A 21,784-nucleotide genomic window follows, 5' to 3' on the forward strand; every position below is an offset into this window, starting at 1 on the left:
TACCAGTCGTGACTTGTATTGTTTAAGATTACTTTACTTGTACTGTATGTATTATGTACACCCCTCCTCACATGTACAGCGCCATGGATTAAATGGCGCTATAATAATAAATAATAATAATATTTCTAGGAGGAAGCCTGCAAACAAAATCTGGTAAAGATAATATATACAGTGGGGAAAAAAAGTATTTAGTCAGTCAGCAATAGTGCAAGTTCCACCACTTAAAAAGATGAGAGGCGTCTGTAATTTACATCATAGGTAGACCTCAACTATGGGAGACAAACTGAGAAAAAAAAATCCAGAAAATCACATTGTCTGTTTTTTTTTCATTTTATTTGCATATTATGGTGGAAAATAAGTATTTGGTCAGAAACAAGCAATCAAGATTTCTGGCTCTCACAGACCTGTAACTTCTTCTTTAAGAGTCTCCTCTTTCCTCCACTCATTACCTGTAGTAATTGCACCTGTTTAAACTTGTTATCAGTATAAAAAGACACCTGTGCACACCCTCAAACAGTCTGACTCCAAGCTCCACCATGGTGAAGACCAAAGAGCTGTCAAAGGACACCAGAAACAAATTGGTAGCCCTGCACCAGGCTGGGAAGACTGAATCTGCAATAGCCAACCAGCTTGGAGTGAAGAAATCAACTGTGGGAGCAATAATTAGAAAATGGAAGACATACAAGACCACTGATAATCTCCCTCGATCTGGTGCTCCACGCAAAATCCCACCCCGTGGGGTCAGAATGATCACAAGAACGGTGAGCAAAAATCCCAGAACCACGCGGGGGGACCTAGTGAATGAACTGCAGAGAGCTGGGACCAATGTAACAAGGCCTACCATAAGTAACACACTACGCCACCATGGACTCAGATCCTGCAGTGCCAGACGTGTCCCACTGCTTAAGCCTGTACATGTCCGGGCCCGTCTGAAGTTTGCTAGAGAGCATTTGGATGATCCAGAGGAGTTTTGGGAGAATGTCCTATGGTCTGATGAAACCAAACTGGAACTGTTTGGTAGAAACACAACTTGTCGTGTTTGGAGGAAAAAGAATACTGAGTTGCATCCATCAAACACCATACCTACTGTAAAGCATGGTGGTGGAAACATCATGCTTTGGGGCTGTTTCTCTGCAAAGGGGCCAGGACGACTGATCCGGGTACATGAAAGAATGAATGGGGCCATGTATCATGAGATTTTGAGTGCAAACCTCCTTCCATCAGCAAGGGCATTGAAGATGAAACGTGGCTGGGTCTTTCAACATGACAATGATCCAAAGCACACCGCCAGGGCAACGAAGGAGTGGCTTCGTAAGAAGCATTTCAAGGTCCTGGAGTGGCCTAGCCAGTCTCCAGATCTCAACCCTATAGAAAACCTTTGGAGGGAGTTGAAAGTCCGTGTTGCCAAGCGAAAAGCCAAAAACATCACTGCTCTAGAGGAGATCTACATGGAGGAATGGGCCAACATACCAACAACAGTGTGTGGCAACCTTGTGAAGACTTACAGAAAACGTTTGACCTCTGTCATTGCCAACAAAGGATATATCACAAAGTATTGAGATGAAATTTTGTTTCTGACCAAATACTTATTTTCCACCATAATATGCAAATAAAATGAAAAAAAAAACAGACAATGTGATTTTCTGGATTTTTTTTTCTCAATTTGTCTCCCATAGTTGAGGTCTACCTATGATGTAAATTACAGACGCCTCTCATCTTTTTAAGTGGTGGAACTTGCACTATTGCTGACTGACTAAATACTTTTTTTCCCCACTGTAAATAAACAGATCATTGCCACATAACTTTAAAAAGTATGGATTTGTCATGTTGCAATATTGATATGCAAAAAGGCACAAACAAGTGAATAGTACTATTGGCTTTAATGGGTATGTGCCCCAATCATGATTTTTATGGATAAAAAACCTAACTATTCTTCCCTTCTCAGTGCAGCCAATTTTTGTTTTTTCTTCTTTCAAGAGCAATAACATTATTTTTATGACTATATATGAAGACTTGTTTTTCTGTAGAACAAGTTGTTGTTTTGCATGAAATTACCATACAATGTGCTGAAAAAGTAGGGAAAAAAGTTCAAAGTGAGATGACATTGTGAAAAGGACAATTGTGCCATTGTGTTTTTAGGTTTCATTACTATTGCATGTTTTATTGAAAAAAGTACCTGGAAACATAGTTCTGAAGTTCAATACTATTGAGGTGGTAGCAAATTAGTACAGCTTTTTTTCTCATAGTTTCCTTTAAAAAAATTCTCATAGTTTCCTTTTTAAAAATAAGATAAAAAAAATTTGAAAAAAATGAGGATTTTTTTTCTAACAGTTTTATTTTTCCATCTATGGTCCTGAGCAAAGGCCTGTTTTATACATGGCAAGTTGGTATTTCTATTGATTCTATTTAGAGCACATATATAGTATACTGTTCAGAGTTAATAGAAGCAGACCACAAAAGCATCAGGATTTTAAGAGTGTGTGGAAGAATGAGCCAAAATTACACCTGAGCAATGCATGCAACTAGTATCTCCATACAGGAAGTGTCTCGAAGCTGTCATCACCAACAAAGGCTATTGTGTGAAGTATTAAATACATTTCAGCAAGCATGCTTAATACTTTTTCCTGTGTCATTTCCCATTATTAAAACAATAGAGAAAAGAAAAGCCGGGGTTTGTCCGTGCTAGACCACAAGGAACCAACCGAAGATGCAAGCAAACCTTTATTCACATTCAAGCCAACGCGTTTCATGGCCTCCTGGCCACTTCATCAGGGCAGCAATGTTCCCATTATTAACCATAACTTAATTTATGGAATCTATGGGTTGTTACTGGTGAGAATTTCACATCAATAGTACCTTTATAAATATATTTACTTAGAAAATTGGTGACGTGTTGAATACATATGTCACCGACTGTATGTTGGTGAGCATCTTAAGTACTTATTTCAGAGATTGACATCAGCATTTAGGTGGTTGACCAGATGTAACTGGAGCTAGCTCCAATCACAGCTGTTAGAGGCATATGCTCTGGGCCAGTTTCAGATACTGACCCATTCCACACTCCTGCATCCGATCGGCAACTTATATGTACTTTACAAATCGGAAAGGGGTTAAAGAATAAAATATAATTTATACTGAATCTTGTCCCACAGGTATAAAGAACATATCAATATGCTCATCTAGTCTCCCTGTACACCTTGATGCTGACAAATCAGACTGCTTATTCTGTGCCTAGATCCCTTTTAAACAACAAGGGTGGTAGTAAGTTAATCAATCTGGTGGTTGTTTAAAAAAAAGCCTACATTTAAAGGAAAAATTCCCTTTAGTAAATGAATGATTGTAAACAATTTAAACTTAGTATACATTAAGTAGAGTAGAAATGAAAAGGGGAGTTGCAATATTGTGCTTATTTATAATAATATTTCAGTAGTCACATAAGTTAGAAAAGCCTTGAGTTTTTTAAGAATTCAGTGATCTTTGTTGGAACATGATACCTAATTTAACTTACTGTATAAAACCACAAAAAATTCATAATCTATGAAATTGCAAAAGATTTGTCCAATCAGTAAGAACATTACATTGATAAAAAACTTTATTTCTTAAGTGCATGTATCGATTGGCCATTTGCTAACATATGTCTACAGTACACATTATGTTCTAAATCTCTCTGAAATACACAATCTGTATTTCTTTTTATCTCTGCCAGTATAGGCTGCTCCTTTGGACATCAGGTGATGGTAGCTTCGTCTTATCTCTCTGATGTACAGTGTTAACTGCACAAGATCGTAACGAAGCTCCTGTCCTCAATTAAAAAAATATATTTTCAGCTGTTTTTGACTGCTATATGTAAATACTTGCCTTGTTTTATTAAAGCTATTCTTATTTTTCTTTAATCTTCATTTTTTTAAATATTGGGTTGCTGTTTTCAGGCTCTGTATCCAAGTACTAGTTTTCCTTAGAGGTACAATCTCAAGTTACATTGGTATCAACTTTCAATTGTTGTCTTGGAACCAATTAAATTTGTAACTTAAGGGATCAGTAGTGTGTAGTACATCAAATGTATCTGCAGAATATTTTATAAAAACCACAAGCAAAACATGTTGTTTATTAGAACCCTGAAAATAAATATTCATAAGCTGATTAAAATATCCGCTTTCAAGGCTGTGTGCAGATGCCCCTCAGTTGATATTTTTTTCATTAATAACCCCATTTCAACAGTTTCACAGGCAGTTGACATTGATAACATGTAGAACACTTTGCCATCAGTGTCTTCAGTCTGTAAGGTAATAAATTAATAATACCTTCACAGCTAGGCACAACGAGAGAGAGACGTGTGAACTTTTTTTGACAAAATTAAATTGCATTTCAATGACTTTGCAAATGTATCTAATTAAATGAGATAGGTAAAAAATGTGTAAATGTTTCATTCCCAGCTTACTTGAAGTATTGATAAAATCTTCACTATTATGGTAATTAACATGCCAGACTGCATTAAAACAGCCACATTTAAAACTATGAAATAGAATGACATTTCCACTAATATTTCCAGATGTTATTCAATTTATATTCAATGATCTCATAAATAAATAAAATAAAACTTTTTCCTGCAGTGAACTTTATACAAAGTTGTTGCTAAAAGATGGTGTTGGCAATTTAAGAAAAATCCATAGACAAAATGTAGCATTATTTCACTTATTGTATTAATGTTTAAATGACAAGTCTGAATATATCTAATTCTTTACTGCACTGTGAGAACTTTGAGCAAATTTATGGAGGATTGGATGTTTTTCTGTTGACACGAGAGTACAGATGTGGATATATTAATGGTGAGTACGTCCTTGAGTTCACATATAAAGTAATAAGGCATTGTCAACTTTGTTTAAAAAATTAAGTTGCCTCATTGATCCTCTGATTATTCTTGGTTTGGCACAGGAAACCGCCAACAGCTGATATTACCAGTAAAAGCCATTAATGATTTCATATTGATTGTAGTATTAGATATAAATGGCTGGCCATTCAAAAGAACGGTTGACCAACCTTGAAATGGTCAGTCAATCTGTTGATAGACAGTCTACTCTTTGTCAGTGACTTTACCTTGATTCGTAGAACTTCCACTTCCAATTTCAGGAGAGAACTTATTTATTGTACGTAATGGACATAAACATAACACTGATAAATGTGTATACCTAAATGAAGAAATAAACTGGCATGTTAAAATCATCAAGACCTATTTAGCCATCATCGGTAAATTACTTCAGGGACTTTTTAGACTCTAACATCCTGCTGTTTTAAGAAATCCACATCTACATTAACCACAATCAACAGACTCAGACCTTAGTTTTTGTATTAAAACATAAAATGAGCATGCGCAAAGGACAATATGAAAAGAGGGGGCTGGGTCAACTGTGACATCGTGATTGGTTGATCCTGTTATCAGCCGTTTATAGATGTATTATCTGTCATTGTAATACTTCTTCTGCTGATAAGGAGCCTGCTGAAAACTCTTTCTGAAGCAACAGGAAGTGTGGGTCTAAATAAACCCCAGTGGCCTCTGTGAAAATTGCAAGATTACTAAAGTATTTATTTTATATATCAATTGTTCTACGAAAAGGAGATTATTGCCAACATTTAAGAACAAAATACATGTAACGTGAAAACTGTAGTTACTCATTAATATATCAACAATATGCCACATTCATTGGAATTATAGAAATACCAGGAGAGTAATTTGGATTTTTTTTTCTTTCCGGATGTGACTTGGGATTTTTTTCCCCAACAAAGCAATGATTGTTAGGTGAAATAATGATAATAATAATTATAATAATAATAATACTACTACAGAGAAGAAACATTGAATTCTATAACCAAATCTTTACCCCTGATATTATAGCTCTGCTTATATGTATAATATGTATATATAAAGTATATATATATATATATATATATATATATATATATATATAAAACAACAACTCTGAAAGTAAATATGAAAAGCTCTCTGGTCAGTAAACAGCATTATTAAAATGATTAGTAAACTATTTTATACAGTTTTAATATCCTTGTCTATAATAAATCGTAAAGTGCATGATCTTTAGGTTTCAATCCTTGTTATCCAAATTTCACCAAGAGTCAATAAATATTTATGTGCAATACATAAGAAGTAGAATACACCATTTCCTTGCAATCACTAGGTAAGTCAAATGGAAATGGAGGAAGGGCTACAAAAATGTCCAGCAACTTGACTAAACCAAACAGATAATCCGCGTTCTATTAATTGGTGGTGACGAGTATGTATAAAACTGCTCAGCAAATGTGCTTACATTTTTTATACACACAATGTATAATACTTTGTTTTTTTAGCAATGTTAAAATTCCTAATTCATTTTATTTATTAAAATGTCATCTAAAATATATGATTGAATGAATAATAATGTTATACATTTAAATTATAAATATTTGTATTTGTAACATTATTACCCCTTCCCGTACAGCACTGTAATATTATGACATGGTAAGAAGGAACTCAGTTCACAGAGCCAAAAATGTAGCAAAAAAAAACTGTTGCAACAGTTGGAAATGGAGCTACCGCTGTTCCAAGCCAATGAGCCCCTTAAAGAAAATTTGTCACCAGGTTTTTGCTACATCATCTGAGAACAGCCTCATGTAGGAAAAGAGACCCTGAATCCACTGATGTATCACTTAGATTATTGGGTGTAGCAGTTTTCACACAATCAGAGGGTTTAGATTTAGCAATGAAGCAGAGCTGAGAAATCTGCCCCCCCTGCCCACACCAGTCTCTGTATATATAAAGTTCATAGACAGTTAGCTGCCTGTCATAGGATGGGGCAGAGTTGGACCAGATGGAATGAGCTGCTGGGTCACAGCAATGATAAGCTTCTTGTGCTAAAACAATCATAGCAGGCACACAAAACCTTGGAGCTTGATAAGAGAAGCTGAAATCTGTGTTTAAATCCCTACAGTGTGCTGTCTTCTGCTTACTTAGCAAAATCCTGCTGGCAAATTCCCTTTAAATAATGTGAGCAGATAAAAGTGGCTGTGCAGCAGAAGGAGTCTTATTTTCACTCTGTCATGGCTTAACCCCTTCACAACCTTGGAGTTTTCCTTTTTTGCATTTCCGTTTTTTACTCTTTTCCTCCCAGAGCCATAAACTTTTTTATTTTTTGGTCATTATGGCCATGTAAGGACTTTTTTGTGTGACAAGTTGTACTTTTGAACAACACCATTGGTTTTACCATTTTGTGTACTGGAAAACCGGAAAAAAATTCAAAGTGCAATTCCATAATTGTTTTTTCTTTATCTTGTTCACTAAATGCTAAAACTGACCTGCCATTATGATTCTCCATGTCACTGCAAGTTTGCAGATACCAAACATGTATAGGTTCTTTTTATTTAAGTGGTGAAAAAAACAAAGTTTACAAAAAAGGTCATCATTTTCTGAAATTTTTTGCATCTCCATTTTTTGTGTTCTTGGGCTGGGTGAGGGCTTATTTTTTGCGCACAGATCCTTTGATTGTTATTGCATATTATTGCAAGGAGGCGGAAACCCAAAAAAATCATAATTCTGGCATTATGATTTGTTTCTTCATATGCCATTTACCGATCAGATTAATTGTATATTGATAGATCAGGCGTTTCTGAATGCGGTGGTACCAAATATGTGTATTTTTTATTTTTCTCATTGTTTTATTTTGAATGGGGCAAAAGGGAGTCATTTGAACTTTTATTTTTTTAGGTTTTAAAATATTTTTAATAACATTTTTATTTTACTTTTCACATGCTTCAATAGTCTCCATGGGACACTAGAAGCTGTGATCATTCGATCACCTATGCTACACAAAATGTTCACCTGCTCTGAGCACAGGGTGGTGCTCAGAGCATTCCGTCAATTACCCCAGGTTGTGATGCCAACACATGGGCGACCTGCAGTCATGTGACATGGACGTCAATGGGAGGGATTAGTGACGCACTTCTAGCGCTGCCACACTAACTGCCACTGTCGGAGATTGACAGGCATTTAACATGTTAACAACAGCGGGTGGATTGTAATTCCAACCTTGACTGTTAGAGGCACATGACAATTGATCAGATCAGCTGTCATGTGCAGGAAAATATGCAGGCTCAGTTCCGAAGCCCGCATGGTTTGCAGGTACACGACCTATGATGTACATATATGTCATATATCATGAAGGGGTTAACAATGGCCCCATGTCTGCCATGTACATATGCCCATTACATGTTGGAAATCATTATAAAGCCTCAAGTGATTTTCATCAGTGTTTCGTCAGTGTCAGTTTTACCATCAGTGTTTTAAATTAATGATTTTCACTAGAGTTGAGCGACTTTTGGTTTTTTAGGGTCGAGTTTCGTTTCGTGAAACCCGACTTTTCCAAAAGTCGGGTCGAGCAAGATCGTCCGATTATAGGGAAAAGTCGGGGTCGTCCCGAAACACGAAACCCAATGTAAGTCAATGGGGAATAAAAGTCGGCAGTGAGAGGAGGACAGGAAACACACCTACAGTGCCCATTTGAATGCCAAAAGGATCAATTCTTCTTACTTAAGCTTGTCAACCTTAATTAACTTCATAATACAAGTTATGCACTGAAAAATGGGGGTTATTTGGCTAAAGTTGTGGGGGGGAGGGCTGGCTGCAGGTTTTCATGTGCCCTGGGCGAAAGAGCGCCCCTTTAACACATACCACAACTCATCATGCTCCGATACAGCAGAGAAATAGCGGTATAGTACAATGAAAAATACCTCACTTTTTACATCTCATGACAAGGCGCATCTATTTCTCCATACAGAATCATTGGTCCCATATAATGTTTGAAACAGTATATGATGAGCTCCACATAATGCTACAGTATATGTTGGTCCCCATGGATGAAGCTCCACTGTCTTATGGGCCCAAATAATGCTCCAAACATAATGGGCCCCATTTCTAATGCTCTAGTGTATAATGGGCCCTGTAAATGCTGCTCCAGTGTCTGATGTCCACCTTTGGAATGTTCCAGTGTATGGTGGGCCCCATCTATCATTCTCCAGAGTATAGTGCTCCCCAAAAATTGCTGTCCCAACATTGAAAACAATCAAATAAGTCTCCTCACTAGGGAATCCCTGTACTTGTCTGGACTCCTCGTCGTCCCCATCTTCCATCTCACTGCACAGTATTTCAACTTTGCAAGTGCTGTGATCCTGAGCAAGCAGGGGGGGCCCACTCGTTGGCGACGGCACTGGCACAGGGCCCCTGATAGTACGGTGGTGTGTCTGATGGCGGGTGGGCCGAACCTGCACTTTCATCTGCAGCTTCCTCTTTGTCACCGTGTAAGATGGAACTGTATATGGGAAGGGTAACCTCAGTTTCATCAGGGTCAGATTCAGGTCGTGTAGCGTGCGAGGGGAATGTAGTGGTCTGGGTCAATGTACCAGCAGATTCATCGAGCAGTGGCTGGGCATCAGTGCACTTGTGTCGCCCCCAGGAGTACGGTCGCCACAGTGGCATTACCTTCTTCCTAGGGAGTGTGATGTCATGCTTGGGAGCAACGAACGATCTCTCTAGCAGGTTAACTGAATGGGCGGCGTTATTCCCACGAGTCATGACCCTCCAAACAGCGTTCATGAAGGCAAAGTGTTTGTTTTACGTGGGCAGTATGGTTGCAAAGCTGAACCTTAAAGGAATGTCCAGAAGGGCACCACCAGGAGTGGAGCCTACGGTTAAATTCGACTCCACCTGGGAAACCTCAACCATGCCAGCTACAGAACAGATGCACACATTGCAAGCTTAATTCCGTTAACGAACGAGACTCCGTCATGCCCCGCGGTCCGAGTCCGGCTTACTAGAGGGACACGTGAGGCTCTGGCACATGAGATTGGCCAATAACTGGTGTGTCATGCCCTTACATGTCCGTGGCTGCATGTGCGCTACACTGAAAAGGCCAGCGTTTGTCGCTTACAGGTGCAGATAACCCGCTGAACAACGTTAGTGATGGGGATCACTGATTACAATTATTACCCGCGAACAATGATTTCCCAGTAAGTGCAGGTCAACCACAGTTCCGGAATTAGGCCTAACCGTCATTCCTGAAAAAATGAAAAACTTACGTGTGCAAACCACAGCTCGCCAGCCGTTCTCACGCCCAGTATGGATTACACGTGATTGCACAAAGGTGAGAAAGGGTACCGTATCCCCAGATAACATGTATGGATAGCGTACACATTCAAAATATATGTCTATACATCAGGAGGCAGGCTCAGACGGTGTTAGGCCCAGTATGGATTGCACGTGATTGCTCAAAGGTTAGAAAGGGTACCGTATCCCCAGATAACATGTATGGATAGCGTACACATTCAAAATATATGTCTATACATCAGGAGGCAGGCTCAGACGGTGCTAGGCCCAGTATGGATTGCACGTGATTGCACAAAGGTTAGAAAGGGTACCGTTTCCCCGGATAACATGTATGGATAGCGTACACATTCAAAATATGTGTCTATACATCAGGAGGCAGGCTCAGACGGTGTTAGGCCCAGTATGGATTGCACGTGATTGCACAAAGGTTAGAAAGGGTACCGTATCCCCAGATAACATGTATGGATAGCGTACACATTCAAAATATATGTCTATACATCAGGAGGCAGGCTCAGACGGTGTTAGGCCCAGTATGGATTGCACGTGATTGCACAAAGGTTAGAAAGGGTACTGTATCCCCGGATAACATGTATGGATAGCGTACACATTCAAAACATATGTCTGTACATCAGGAGGCAGGCTCAGACGGTGTCAGGCACAGTATGGATTTGACGGCCCAGATTACACAGCGGAGGAGCAGGGAGAGGTAAAGATTGCAAATGCTGGGGCCCTGCCCAAGCAAGGGGGGCCCACTCGTGGGCGTCGGTACTGGCACTTGGGCCCCTCATAGTACGGCAGTGTGTCTGAAGGCGGGTGTGCACCACCACCGTCAGAGACACTTGATTGCACTATGATGGACCCTGTGCCAGTGCCTGCACCCAAGAGTCAGCCTACCCACCTGTCCAGGGCAACGGCACTAGCACGGTGTCGTGCGCTAGGTGGTGACCCCAGCCATGGCGGGGAGGCAGCACAGTTAGGGAGTTTTAGAAAGTGGCATATGTTGATGTTGGACATTCAGCTGATGCAAAAGGCGAAATAGGTGAAGTCCCAGGAAGAGGTGGACCAAAGCAAGCCATTTTTCTGTCACCCTATGTGTCATCAGGGGAAGGTGGGACAAAATCCTTGGAAACCCATGCATGGTTCATTTTAATGAAGGTTAGATCATCCACATTTTGGGTTGACAGACGGGTCCTTTTTTCTGTCAGGATTGATCCAGCTGCACTGATGACTCTTTCCGATAGTACACTTGCAGCTGGGCAAGCGAGCTCCTGTAAGGCATATTGGGCCAATTCAGGCCAGGTGTCCAGTTTAGCAGCCCAATAGTCAAAGGGGAATGACCTGTGTGGGAGAACATCGATATGGGAGGAAAAGTAGTTTGTAACCATAGTTGACAACTGCTGTCTCCTGTCACTTTCCATCGATGCAGTATTACCAGTTGTGTGAGCGGTATTTGAAAAATCAGTCCACAACATTGTCATGAAACCCCTGTCTCCAACGCCACTTCTGCTGTGTGCACCACGAACACCTCTGCCAAGCTGCCCCCGGCCCGTACAGCTCGTGTGAGAACCATCACCGCTGCTGTGTGCTGGGAATGCCTCAAGCAACCGATTTACCAGAGTTGCTTGTTTATTAGCCAATATTAGGTCAAGGTTCTCCTGTGGCATGATGTTTTGTAATTTGCCTTTATAGCGTGGATCCAGGATGCTGGCCAACCAGTAATCGTCATCGTTCATCATTTTGGCAATGCGTGGGTCCCTTTTTAGGATCTGCAAGGCATAATCTGACATGTGGGCCAATGTTCCCGGTGTCAATGATGCACTGCGAGTGCTGGTTGGAGGAGCACTTTCTGGCAAATCCACATCCCTCCAGTCACGCACAAACCCTGTACCAGACCTTGCCACGCCAACATTTTCACTTGCCCCACGAGATGCATCCTCCTCCCCTAAGTAATCATCCCCATCCTCCTCCTCCTCCTCCTCTTCTTCCTCCACCTCATCCAGGAGAGGTCCCTGAGCAGACAATGGCTGAATGTCATCAAGGATTCCCTCCTCCTCTTCCTCCTCATCAACATTGGCTGCAGACGCCTGCTCCTTAAGGTGCGTCAAAGTTTGCATGAGCAGATGCATAAGTGGGATGCTCATGCTTAGGATGGCGTTGTCTGCCCTTACCAGCCATGTGCATTCCTCAAAACACTGAAGGACTTTACAGAGGTCTTTCAGCTTCGACCACTGCGCACCTGTCAACTCCATGTCTGCTCTCAAAGTGCCTGGCCGTGTATCCTCCCACAAATGCATTATGGCCTGCCTCTGCTCGCAAAGCCGCTCCACCATGTGCAGGGTGGAGTTCCACCTTGTTGCAATGTCGATAATGAGGCGGTGGTTGGGAAGGTGGAGCAATCGCTGCAGCTTCTGCATACGAACGGAGTGTACAGGCGACCGGCGGATGTGCGCGCACAGTCTTCGCACCTTCTGGAGCAGGGCTGTTAACTCCGGATAATTTTTGAGGAAGCACTGCACCACCAGGTTCAAGGTGTGAGCCAAGCAAGGTATATGGCTGAGTTTTGAAAGGGCTATGGCTGCCACAAAATTACGGCCGTTATCACTAACTACCTAGCCTGCCTCAAGATGTACACTGCCCTGCCATGACTCAGTTTGTCGCTTCAAGTACTCGGCCAGCACCTCGGCGGTGTGTCTGTTGCCCAAACACATCATCTGCAACACAGCCTGCTGACGCTTTCCACTAGCTGCTCGATAGGGGGACACATCGTGTGCAACAGTGGCAGCTACAGATGGAGTGCTCGTACGACTGCGCTCTGTGGACGAGCTTTCGCTTCTGGAGGAGGAGGAGGAGGAGGGTCGAACGCCTACAGCCAACTGTTTCCTATACCGTGGGCTAGGCAGCACTGTCCCACCACCGCTGTCCCCTGTGGACCCTGCATCCACCACATTAAGGCTACTTTCACACATCAGGTTTTCGGCGTCAGGCGCGATCCGGCGTCGTGCCGGAATGCCGGATCCGGCAAATGTTTTGTAAAACCTGATGTGCCGGATCCGGTTTTCTGCCGGATCCGTCTTGTTCTTGACAAACAAAACCGGATCCGTTTCATCCGGTTCATCCGTTTTTCTATCCGTTTTTCGACGGATTACGCCGGATCTGGTTTTTAAAATTGACCCTTGTGGCCTTCCGAACGGGATTGGCTACTGGAAAACTATATATAGCATGTTCCTACAGCCCTTCTTTGACAGGTTGTAGAGGAGAAAGTGCAGGTTGGAGAGAAGAGCAAGTTACTGGCGAAGATGGATGTTGTCATTGGAAATATTACCACTAGAAGTTCTGTGACGGTTTCAGTAATGAGGGACAATTTTGCACTATACTTTATGTCACCTCAAGGCAGAGTACACTGGCAGGATGACAGAGTGTGAAAGATTTGTGCCCTAACCAAACTTGTATACCTTCTGGACCAACAGTATATACCTTTGCCAACCAAAGTTGGTTATCTTGTCATGGTCTTACTATTTTTAGCTTTAGGCCACAGGTGTGTACCTGGTTGTGTTTTATGCAAAGTATTTCACCTTTTAACAAAAGTTGTGTACATTGTTAGGAAATCACCAACAAAAAACACAACTTTTCAGGTGAAATACTTTGCTTCAAACACAACCAGGAACACAACTGTGGCAAAAAGCTAAAATTTACCCACAGTTATATACCTGGTTTTGAATACCTTTTTACCTTTTAAATACCCTGTATTTAACCTTTTTTTTAAACATATTTCGCCGCAGAAAGAAATGACAGACAACCAGTGTAAACAATAATTTAACTTTTATTTAAAATATTTTTTTTTGTGTAAACTGTTTTTAAAGTTAAAAAACTTTTTTAATAAAGGTTTGAAACCAACCAAATGGGCATTTTTATTAAAAAAAAAACATTATAACTCGGTGTAGTGTGGGGTGGAAATACTGCTGGAGGGGCTGCGGGACACTTCGACAATGGGAGTGTGGAGAGAGGACTGGGATCGTGGTGGGGAAGGAACAGTTAGAGGTGATGGTGTGGAAAAAGCTACAGAATGGGTGGACATGTGGGAGGCAGAAGAGGTGGTGGGCGGTGGAGTGGAGGGTTGGGCAGGGACTGTAGGAGCAGATGATGTTGATGGAAAGTTGTATGGGGAAGGAGTTTGGTACGGGGAAGGAGTTGGGTACGGGGAAGGAGTTTGGTACGGGGCAGGTTGCTGGAAGTGGGGAGATGTCTGGTACTGGGGAGGTTGCTGGTACTGGGAAGGTTGCTGGTACTGGTGAGGTTGCTGGTATGTAATAGGAGGGGGAGGATGGAAAGTGGCTGGAGGGGGTGCAGATGTAATAGGAGGGGGAGGATGGAAAGTGGCTGGAGGGGGTGCAGATGTAATAGGAGGGGGAGGATGGAAAGTGGCTGGAGGGGGTGCAGGTGGAGGAACTACAGTGGTGGGAGGTGGAGGTTGGGAGGTAACCTGCTGTAGAGCACCGTGGCACGAATGCATTACATGCATCTGCTGGGTAGGAGATAGTGTTGCCATGCGCTCCACAGCAGACCTGAAAAAGGTGTGGTTTGGCGAAGATCTTGCTTCTGAATGCATGGTTTGCAGAAGTGTCTTCACCTCTAGAATGCTGGAGTTGATCTGCTGAAAGCCTGCGGAGATTTGCTCTGACAAGACTTTTAGACAGTTCTGGAAAGATGCATTCAGATGCAAGAACTCTGGCGCATAACTCTTTTCCTGACCCCTCTGCCGCTGCCGCCCAGTACCCGCAGGTGTACTAGAGGTGGCAGGGGCAGAAGGGTGGGGTAAAGGGAAAGCGATCTCCTCACCAGCAGCTTCATGTAATGTAGGCGGCCACGATGCTCCTGTGCTGGTGGATGGGACAGATGGGTCGAATGTGTGGGAAGGCTGGGAAGGTGCAGATGTACCGGGGCGGTCGAAGTGTCCCTCGGTGCCGGTCTCCTCAGGGATCGCCTCAGAAGGGTCCAATCGTGCAGGCTCCCGAGTGCTGCTCACCGTGCTGTGGAATAAAGAGAAAAAAAAACAATTAAAATACTGACATGGTATGGCCCTGGCTGAAAAAAAAAAGTTACATCTAACATTTTTTTTCACATGTGGTGTGTAATATTTACCTTCTAGTGACCATTGTTTCCCGGAGGAACGACAGGGCTTGTGTGTACTTGTACTTGCTCCTGCGTCCTCCAGATCCACTCGGGGCCCGCATCTCTTTATTGAACTCCTTCTTGAAACGATCCCTCACAGACCACCACCGATTCACAATTCTGTTCCCTGAAACGAGAAAGGAGTGGTTAGTATACAACATCAGTGTTTCACAAACTCCAGTCCTCATGGTCCCCAGGGGTCATGTTTTCAGGATTTCCATAGTAAATAGAAATCCTGAACACATGATCCGTGGGGACCACGAGGACTGGAGTTCGGGAAACACTGGTTTACATCAAGCAACCGGTACTGCATATACTTACGCTCTTTAATCTGGGCCCGAACATCGAGGTCCTCCCAGCGGCCCACAAGGAGCGAACAGATTTCCTCCCAGAGTCGTCGGGTAACGATAAGGTCAGCGTGGCGGCGGTCAGCCATATTCCAGAGCGGCTCCCTTTCTCTGACGAGATCGATGAGGTGGTCCACATCGAGTCCTCCATCCTCACCATCATAGTCGGGAGCACGCTGTGAAGGCTGTTAAAGAAAAAGACAAAAATAACATAATTAGCCTCCACAAAAGAAATGAAATAAAAAGTGCAAAAAAACAAAGCAAAAATATTTATACTTACACGCTGGTGACGGCCGCGTTGCTGTCGCCGACGACCCTGGGAGGCACTGCGAGGACCTCTTGGCCGAGCACCAGATTGGGAAGACTAGAGAAGAAAACAAAAAATGTTATGTCTTTGGATGTAGGCATTTGTTTGCTGTGTGTGGTCTGCAGAACATTGTTTTCTATGTGTTGTGTGTAGTGTGATGTTGTGTTTCTGCGTTTGATGCAAAAAACTTACCAATTGTGAGCCCACTCCAAGTGTCTGTCCACCCCTTCCTTCTTCTTCTGGGAGCTCCTCTTCATCTTGTGAATCCTGTTTTGAAATAAAAGGCAATGAATAGACATATATTACAGAGATGATGGATTTTGGAAATAAAAACTTACCGTCAAACGCTGACGATGCGAGGGAGGGCTCCCAGAAGATGATGTGCTGTCTTCCTGGTGGCCACACTCCATGCCTGTGGGTGGTGTTCCAGCTGCTGCCATTGCTGCTGCTGCTGCTGCTGCATCTATTGGGCGGCTGTTGAATAAAGAGAAACAAAGGGCCAATGAATAGCTTGATATTCAATAGCCCTAGTTTGGAGGAATGGGGGATTTGATAATTACCGTCTCTCATCTGCTGCTGGCCTCCCCTCCTCAGCATGTTCCATTTGCTGCTCCATTTGGGGTGGTGGTGGTGCTGATGGTGCTGCAGTGGTCTCCTGCCTTCTCCTGCTGCGCTTGGTTGCTTTCTTGGGTGGCATGTTGGGTGTGGCTGTGGGTCCCACTGTCTTGCTTTTATATATGTCTTGTGGGCAGAGCTACTGAGCATGCTCAGACCAAAAAAAACGGATCCGGCCACCGGATCCGGCTTTCGCCGGATCAGGCGCATTGCGGCGCTCATAGGCTTTCATTGTGTGAAAAAGCCGGACGTGCCGGATCCGGCGTGTCCGGCTTTTTCGCCGAAGACAAAAAACGTTACAGTAGCCGTTTTTTCCAGACGCCGGATCGCGACACATTGCCGGATCCGGCGAAAACCGGATGAAACGCATGGCCATCCGGCGCGATCCGGCGCAAATGCAAGTCAATGGGGGGGGAACCGGATCCGGCATTGCATTTCGCCGGATTCGGTTTCTGTCAAAAGCGCCGGATCGCGCCTGACGGCGAAAACCTGATGTGTGAAAGAGGCCTAACCCAGTGCGCAGTGATGGACACGTAACGGCCCTGGCCATGCCGACTGGACCATGCATCAGTTGTGAGGTGCACCTTTCCGCTCACTGACTGCTTGAGTGCATGGACAATGCGGTCTTTCACATGATGGTGGAGGGCTGGGATGGCTTTGCGAGAGAAGAAGTGGTGACTGGGTAGGTCATAGCGTGGTACTGCATAGGCCATGAGTTCGCGGAAAGCTGTGCTTTCCACCAACCGAAAGGGCATCATCTCAAACGAGATTAGTTTGGCAATGTGGGCGTTCAAACCCAGTGTACGCGGATGAGAGACTGAGTACTTTCTTGACCTACTCATAGTGTCTGGGAGGGTGAGCTGGACTTGAGAGCTGCATATGTTGGAAGTAGCGGTGGACAGGGCGGACTGAGAGAGGGTTGATGATGGTGATGGAGTTGGTGTTCTTTCTGATGGCCTAGAATCAGTCTTTCGTTGATATAACAGTGGGATTCCCTGACTGCTGTGGCCTTGCAACGACACCTCAACATTTGCTGCTGTGCTAACCAGTGGGCTTACAGTGGGGGAAACAATGTAGCGTTGCTGACTACCTTCGTTGTGATCAGTTGCACATGTGGCACTTGAGGTTTGGTGTTGTGTCCACGCTTGCAAGTGCATGCTGGTTAAATGTCTAAGCATGCAACTGGTATTCAAATTTTTCAGATTTTTCCCTCGGATAAAGGTCTTTGCGCACTTCTTACAGATAACCTTGGCCTGATCATGAGGATTTTGGTCAAAAAAGTGCCACACTGCACTCTTCCTACTTTGGCAGACATTTTGCGGCCTAGCACGCTGTGATCTTTTGACCCTCTGGACAAGCTGTCCAGCAGCTCTTTTGATGTTTGGAACCTGTCTTTGGAGTGCTCCGGGCCTGCCAGATAACAGCTGTTGCGATGTCGATGTCTGCTGTGGATGCTCCTCATCTTAGCTATTGGAAGCAGCACCCTCTTCCCCAATGGATGCCAATCTGGGTCAACAACTGGGTCATCCATCACCTCCTCTTCTATGTCATGTGCACCTTCCTCTGTGTCACTGTGTATGGTGGTATAGTGTGCGGGAAGGGGCACCTAAGTCTCATCAGGGTCAGAATCTGGCTCTGTACACTGCGAGGACAATGTAGTGCTCTGAGTGAATGTACCAGCAGAATCATCCATCAGCGGCTGTGCATCAGTGCACTCCATGTCAGATTCATCTTGGCCTGGGTAATTCACCATTTGACTTGATAATCCAGGCATGGTATGTGAAAACAGCTCCATGGAGTAATCAGTAGTATGGCCTGGGTCATCCTTCAATCTTGGTTGGGGTGAAGGGCACAAGGAAAGGTGTGGTTCATGAACATGAGCCTCCAATGATGACTCAGTGCTTTTACTTTTTACAACTGAAGAAGAGGAGGCGATAGAGCTGGAGGCTGAGTCAGCAATGTAAGACAAAACTTTTTCCTGATGCTCTGGCTTTAAAAGCGGTTTGCCAACTGCTAGAAAACTAAGCGTTCGAGGCCTTATGTAGCCAGACGATGACGCAGGCTCAACACGTCCTGCATTCGGTCCTATTTTTCTCTTGCCACTACCATCAGATCCACCACCAACACCACCATTACCAGCTGCCAGCCCCCGCCCAATTCCACGGCCTCTTCCACCAGCCTTCCTCATTTTTGGTAGAAATGTAGACAAAATCCAACAAACTATATAGTAATGTAAAACAAGGTACAAGGTGTCTATAGGACAGGGGAGATTTTGAATTTCTGCAGACACTTGTGGACACTGGACACTTTTGGATTGTGTGAGGGCCACTGATATCTCAGCGCTCTGTCACAGGCTCGATGGCACAGCTGTGACCAAAGTGACTAGAGGATAAGGGAGATTTTGAATTTCTGCACACACTTGTGGACACTGGACACTTTTGGATTGTGTGAGGCCCAATGAATATCTGAGCGCTATGTGACAGGCTCGATGGCACAGCTGTGACCAAAGTGACTAGAGGATAAGGGAGATTTTGAATTTCTGCAGACACTTGTGGACACTGGACACTTTTGGATTGTGTGAGGGCCACTGATATCTGAGCGCTATGTCACAGGCTCGATGGCACAGCTGTGACAAAAGTGACGAGAGGATAAGGGAAATTTTGAATTTCTGCAGACACTTGTGGACACTGGACACTTTTGGATTGTGTGAGGCCCACTGATATCTGAGCGCTATGTCACAGGCTCGATGGCACAGCTGTGACAAAAGTGACTAGAGGATAAGGGAGATTAGATTGCTTTTAAAAAAGCAGTTTGCAGAGCAGTGGGTAAACAGCAATGCCAGCCTGTCAGGAAGCCTTACAAGGCAGCCCAACAACCAACACCACTGATACACCACAATATAGCCTCCCCTTGCACTGCACACACAGTGACTGGTGTGTTGTGCAGGCCAAATCGCTAGCAGCAGAAGCAGTTTTTTTTTCTTCTCAGCAGGACAAAAAAAAAAAATTGGGATTGCTTTTAAAAAAGCAGTTTGCGGAGCAGTGGGTAAACAGCAATGCAGGAATGTCAGGAAGCCTTAGAAGGCAGCCCAACAACCAACACCACTGATACACCACTATATAGCCTCCCCTTGCACTGCACACACAGTGACTGGTGTGTTGTACAGGCCAAATCGCTAACAGCAGAAGCAGTTTTTTTTTCTTCTCAGCAGGACAAAAAAAAAAAATTGGGATTGCTTTTAAAAAAGCAGTTTGCGGAGCAGTGGGTAAACAGCAATGCAGGAATGTCAGGAAGCCTTAGAAGGCAGCCCAACAACCAACACCACTGATACACCACTATATAGCCTCCCCTTGCACTGCACACACAGTGACTGGTGTGTTGTGCAGGCCAAATTGCTAGCAGCAGAAGCAGTTTTTTTGTCTTCTTCCCTGCCTAACGCTCTCCCTACAGAATCAGCAGCAACCTCTCCCTATACTGAGATCGGCAGAAGTAAGATGGCGGTCGGCGTGCACGCCCTTTTATACCCCCTGTGACGCCCACCAAAGCAAGCCAATCACTTGCATGCCCTTCTGAAAGATGGTGGTGACCCCTGCCTATGTCATCACGTTGCCCACAGTGTCCGTGGATCCTGATTGGCTGAAAAAGAGCGCAAAACAAACTTTTGAAACGCGACTTTGCCGCGTAAGTCGCCGACCTCGTGGCCGACCTCATCCTAGGGTCGGGTTTCGTTTCATGAAACCCGACTTTGCCAAAAGTCGGCGACTTTTGAAATTTTTCGACCCGTTTCGCTCAACTCTAATTTTCACGTATGATAAAAAAAACTGAAAGACTTCTCCTATCCATTCCAATGTTTATGATAGACAACACACCGATTTCACACTGATGGCATCCATGTACCGTCCATGATTTTCTCTGGCCCATAAACATCTATGGGCAATTTTAATCAATGACTCGGATCAAACACAAACTTATCACTGTGATTTATTTGCATTCACATAGCGTGCAAAAAACGCAGACATGCGAATAGCGCCATCAGTTTTAAGGGGTATTTGTTCTTTCCCTGATTTTGACAGATAAAACATACAAGGGTTTGCTTTTTTGCAGGACAAGTGGTACTTTTGAATGATATCATTCATTTAAACATATTATGTGCTAGAATGCATGAAAAAAATCCAAGTTAAGGCTGGCTTCACATTAGCGTTTTTTGGCGCAGCTCATCTTGCGCATCCATGCGCATGCGTTACGCCCACCTATGTTTAACATGGCATACGCATGGTCTTGCATTTGCATGCGTTCTGCTGCGTTATTGTGCATATGCGTTTTTTTCAGGCGTACATCTAGACGTGCCAGACACAACCTGTTGCATATTTGGGTCCGTCCAATGGTGTAAAAAAAACGCATGCATTTGCTTGCGCATGGAAGGCGTCAAAAAACGCATTACAGTCTATGGGAACGCAGGCATGTGCATGGACATGCATACACCTGAGTTTGCGTATGCATGCATTTTAAGAGTAAACATGGCTAGAAACTCGTTAAAACGCATCCACATAAAAACCGCAAACACATGCAAAAAGCATGATGTGCTTTTGCATATGCGTTTCTATTGTGCACGAAGCTCTGCACAAAAAAACGTTAATGTAAAATTAGCCTAAGTGACATGACAAGAAATCTATTTTTTTGTTTTATTTTATGGTATTGATTGCTGTATAAATTACCTGTAAATATGATTCTCCATGTCAGTGTATGTTTATGGTGATATTAAATTTGTCCAGTTCACTTTATTTTATCAATGGGAAAAAAAATCCCAGAAATATGTAAAAAAAAATGTAAGCATTTCCAAGTTGCTGCAACTTTTTTTTTTCCAGTTTTTAGAAATATGTGAGGGATTGTCTTTGAAGGCAGAGCTGATATATATATTGATATTATTTTGGAATAGATGCAATGTTTTCATCTCTTCTTATTGTATTTTTTAGTGGTGTTGTGGCCACTAATAACCCGCAATTTTGATATTTTTAAGTTTTTCCTTCCACCAATCATGATTAGTTAATTTTGCATCTTTATTTAGCTTGGCTTATGTATCACATTCTGTAGCATTTTACATACAATATTATCACTGTCCCCTTTGGTGCTCCAAACTAAAATCCCTATTAGTATGGCTTTGGAGTATGGGAGGACACCAGAGTATCCCAAGAATACCCA

General features: G+C 43.3%; 2 protein-coding genes across 2 annotated transcripts in view; one reads left to right on the forward strand and one right to left on the reverse strand.

Annotated features, from left to right (window-relative positions):
• CNTNAP2 (contactin associated protein 2) overlaps nt 1-21,784 on the forward strand; it is a 2,930,334-nt gene that overhangs the window by 329,182 nt on the left and 2,579,368 nt on the right. The window lies entirely within an intron of this gene.
• On the reverse strand, nt 14,054-15,694 carry LOC141052757 (uncharacterized). The gene is made up of 2 exons (XM_073550055.1): nt 15,287-15,694; nt 14,054-15,174 (listed from the first exon to the last, which is right to left on the reverse strand). Exons 1-2 carry the CDS (start codon nt 15,502-15,504, stop codon nt 14,073-14,075), a joined length of 1,320 nt encoding a protein of 439 aa, XP_073406156.1. The 5' UTR covers nt 15,505-15,694; the 3' UTR covers nt 14,054-14,072.

Source organism: Dendrobates tinctorius, unplaced genomic scaffold, assembly GCF_039654945.1.
Source record: "Dendrobates tinctorius isolate UK_male_01 unplaced genomic scaffold, ASM3965494v1 ptg000162l, whole genome shotgun sequence".
Lineage (NCBI taxonomy): Eukaryota > Metazoa > Chordata > Amphibia > Anura > Dendrobatidae > Dendrobates > Dendrobates tinctorius.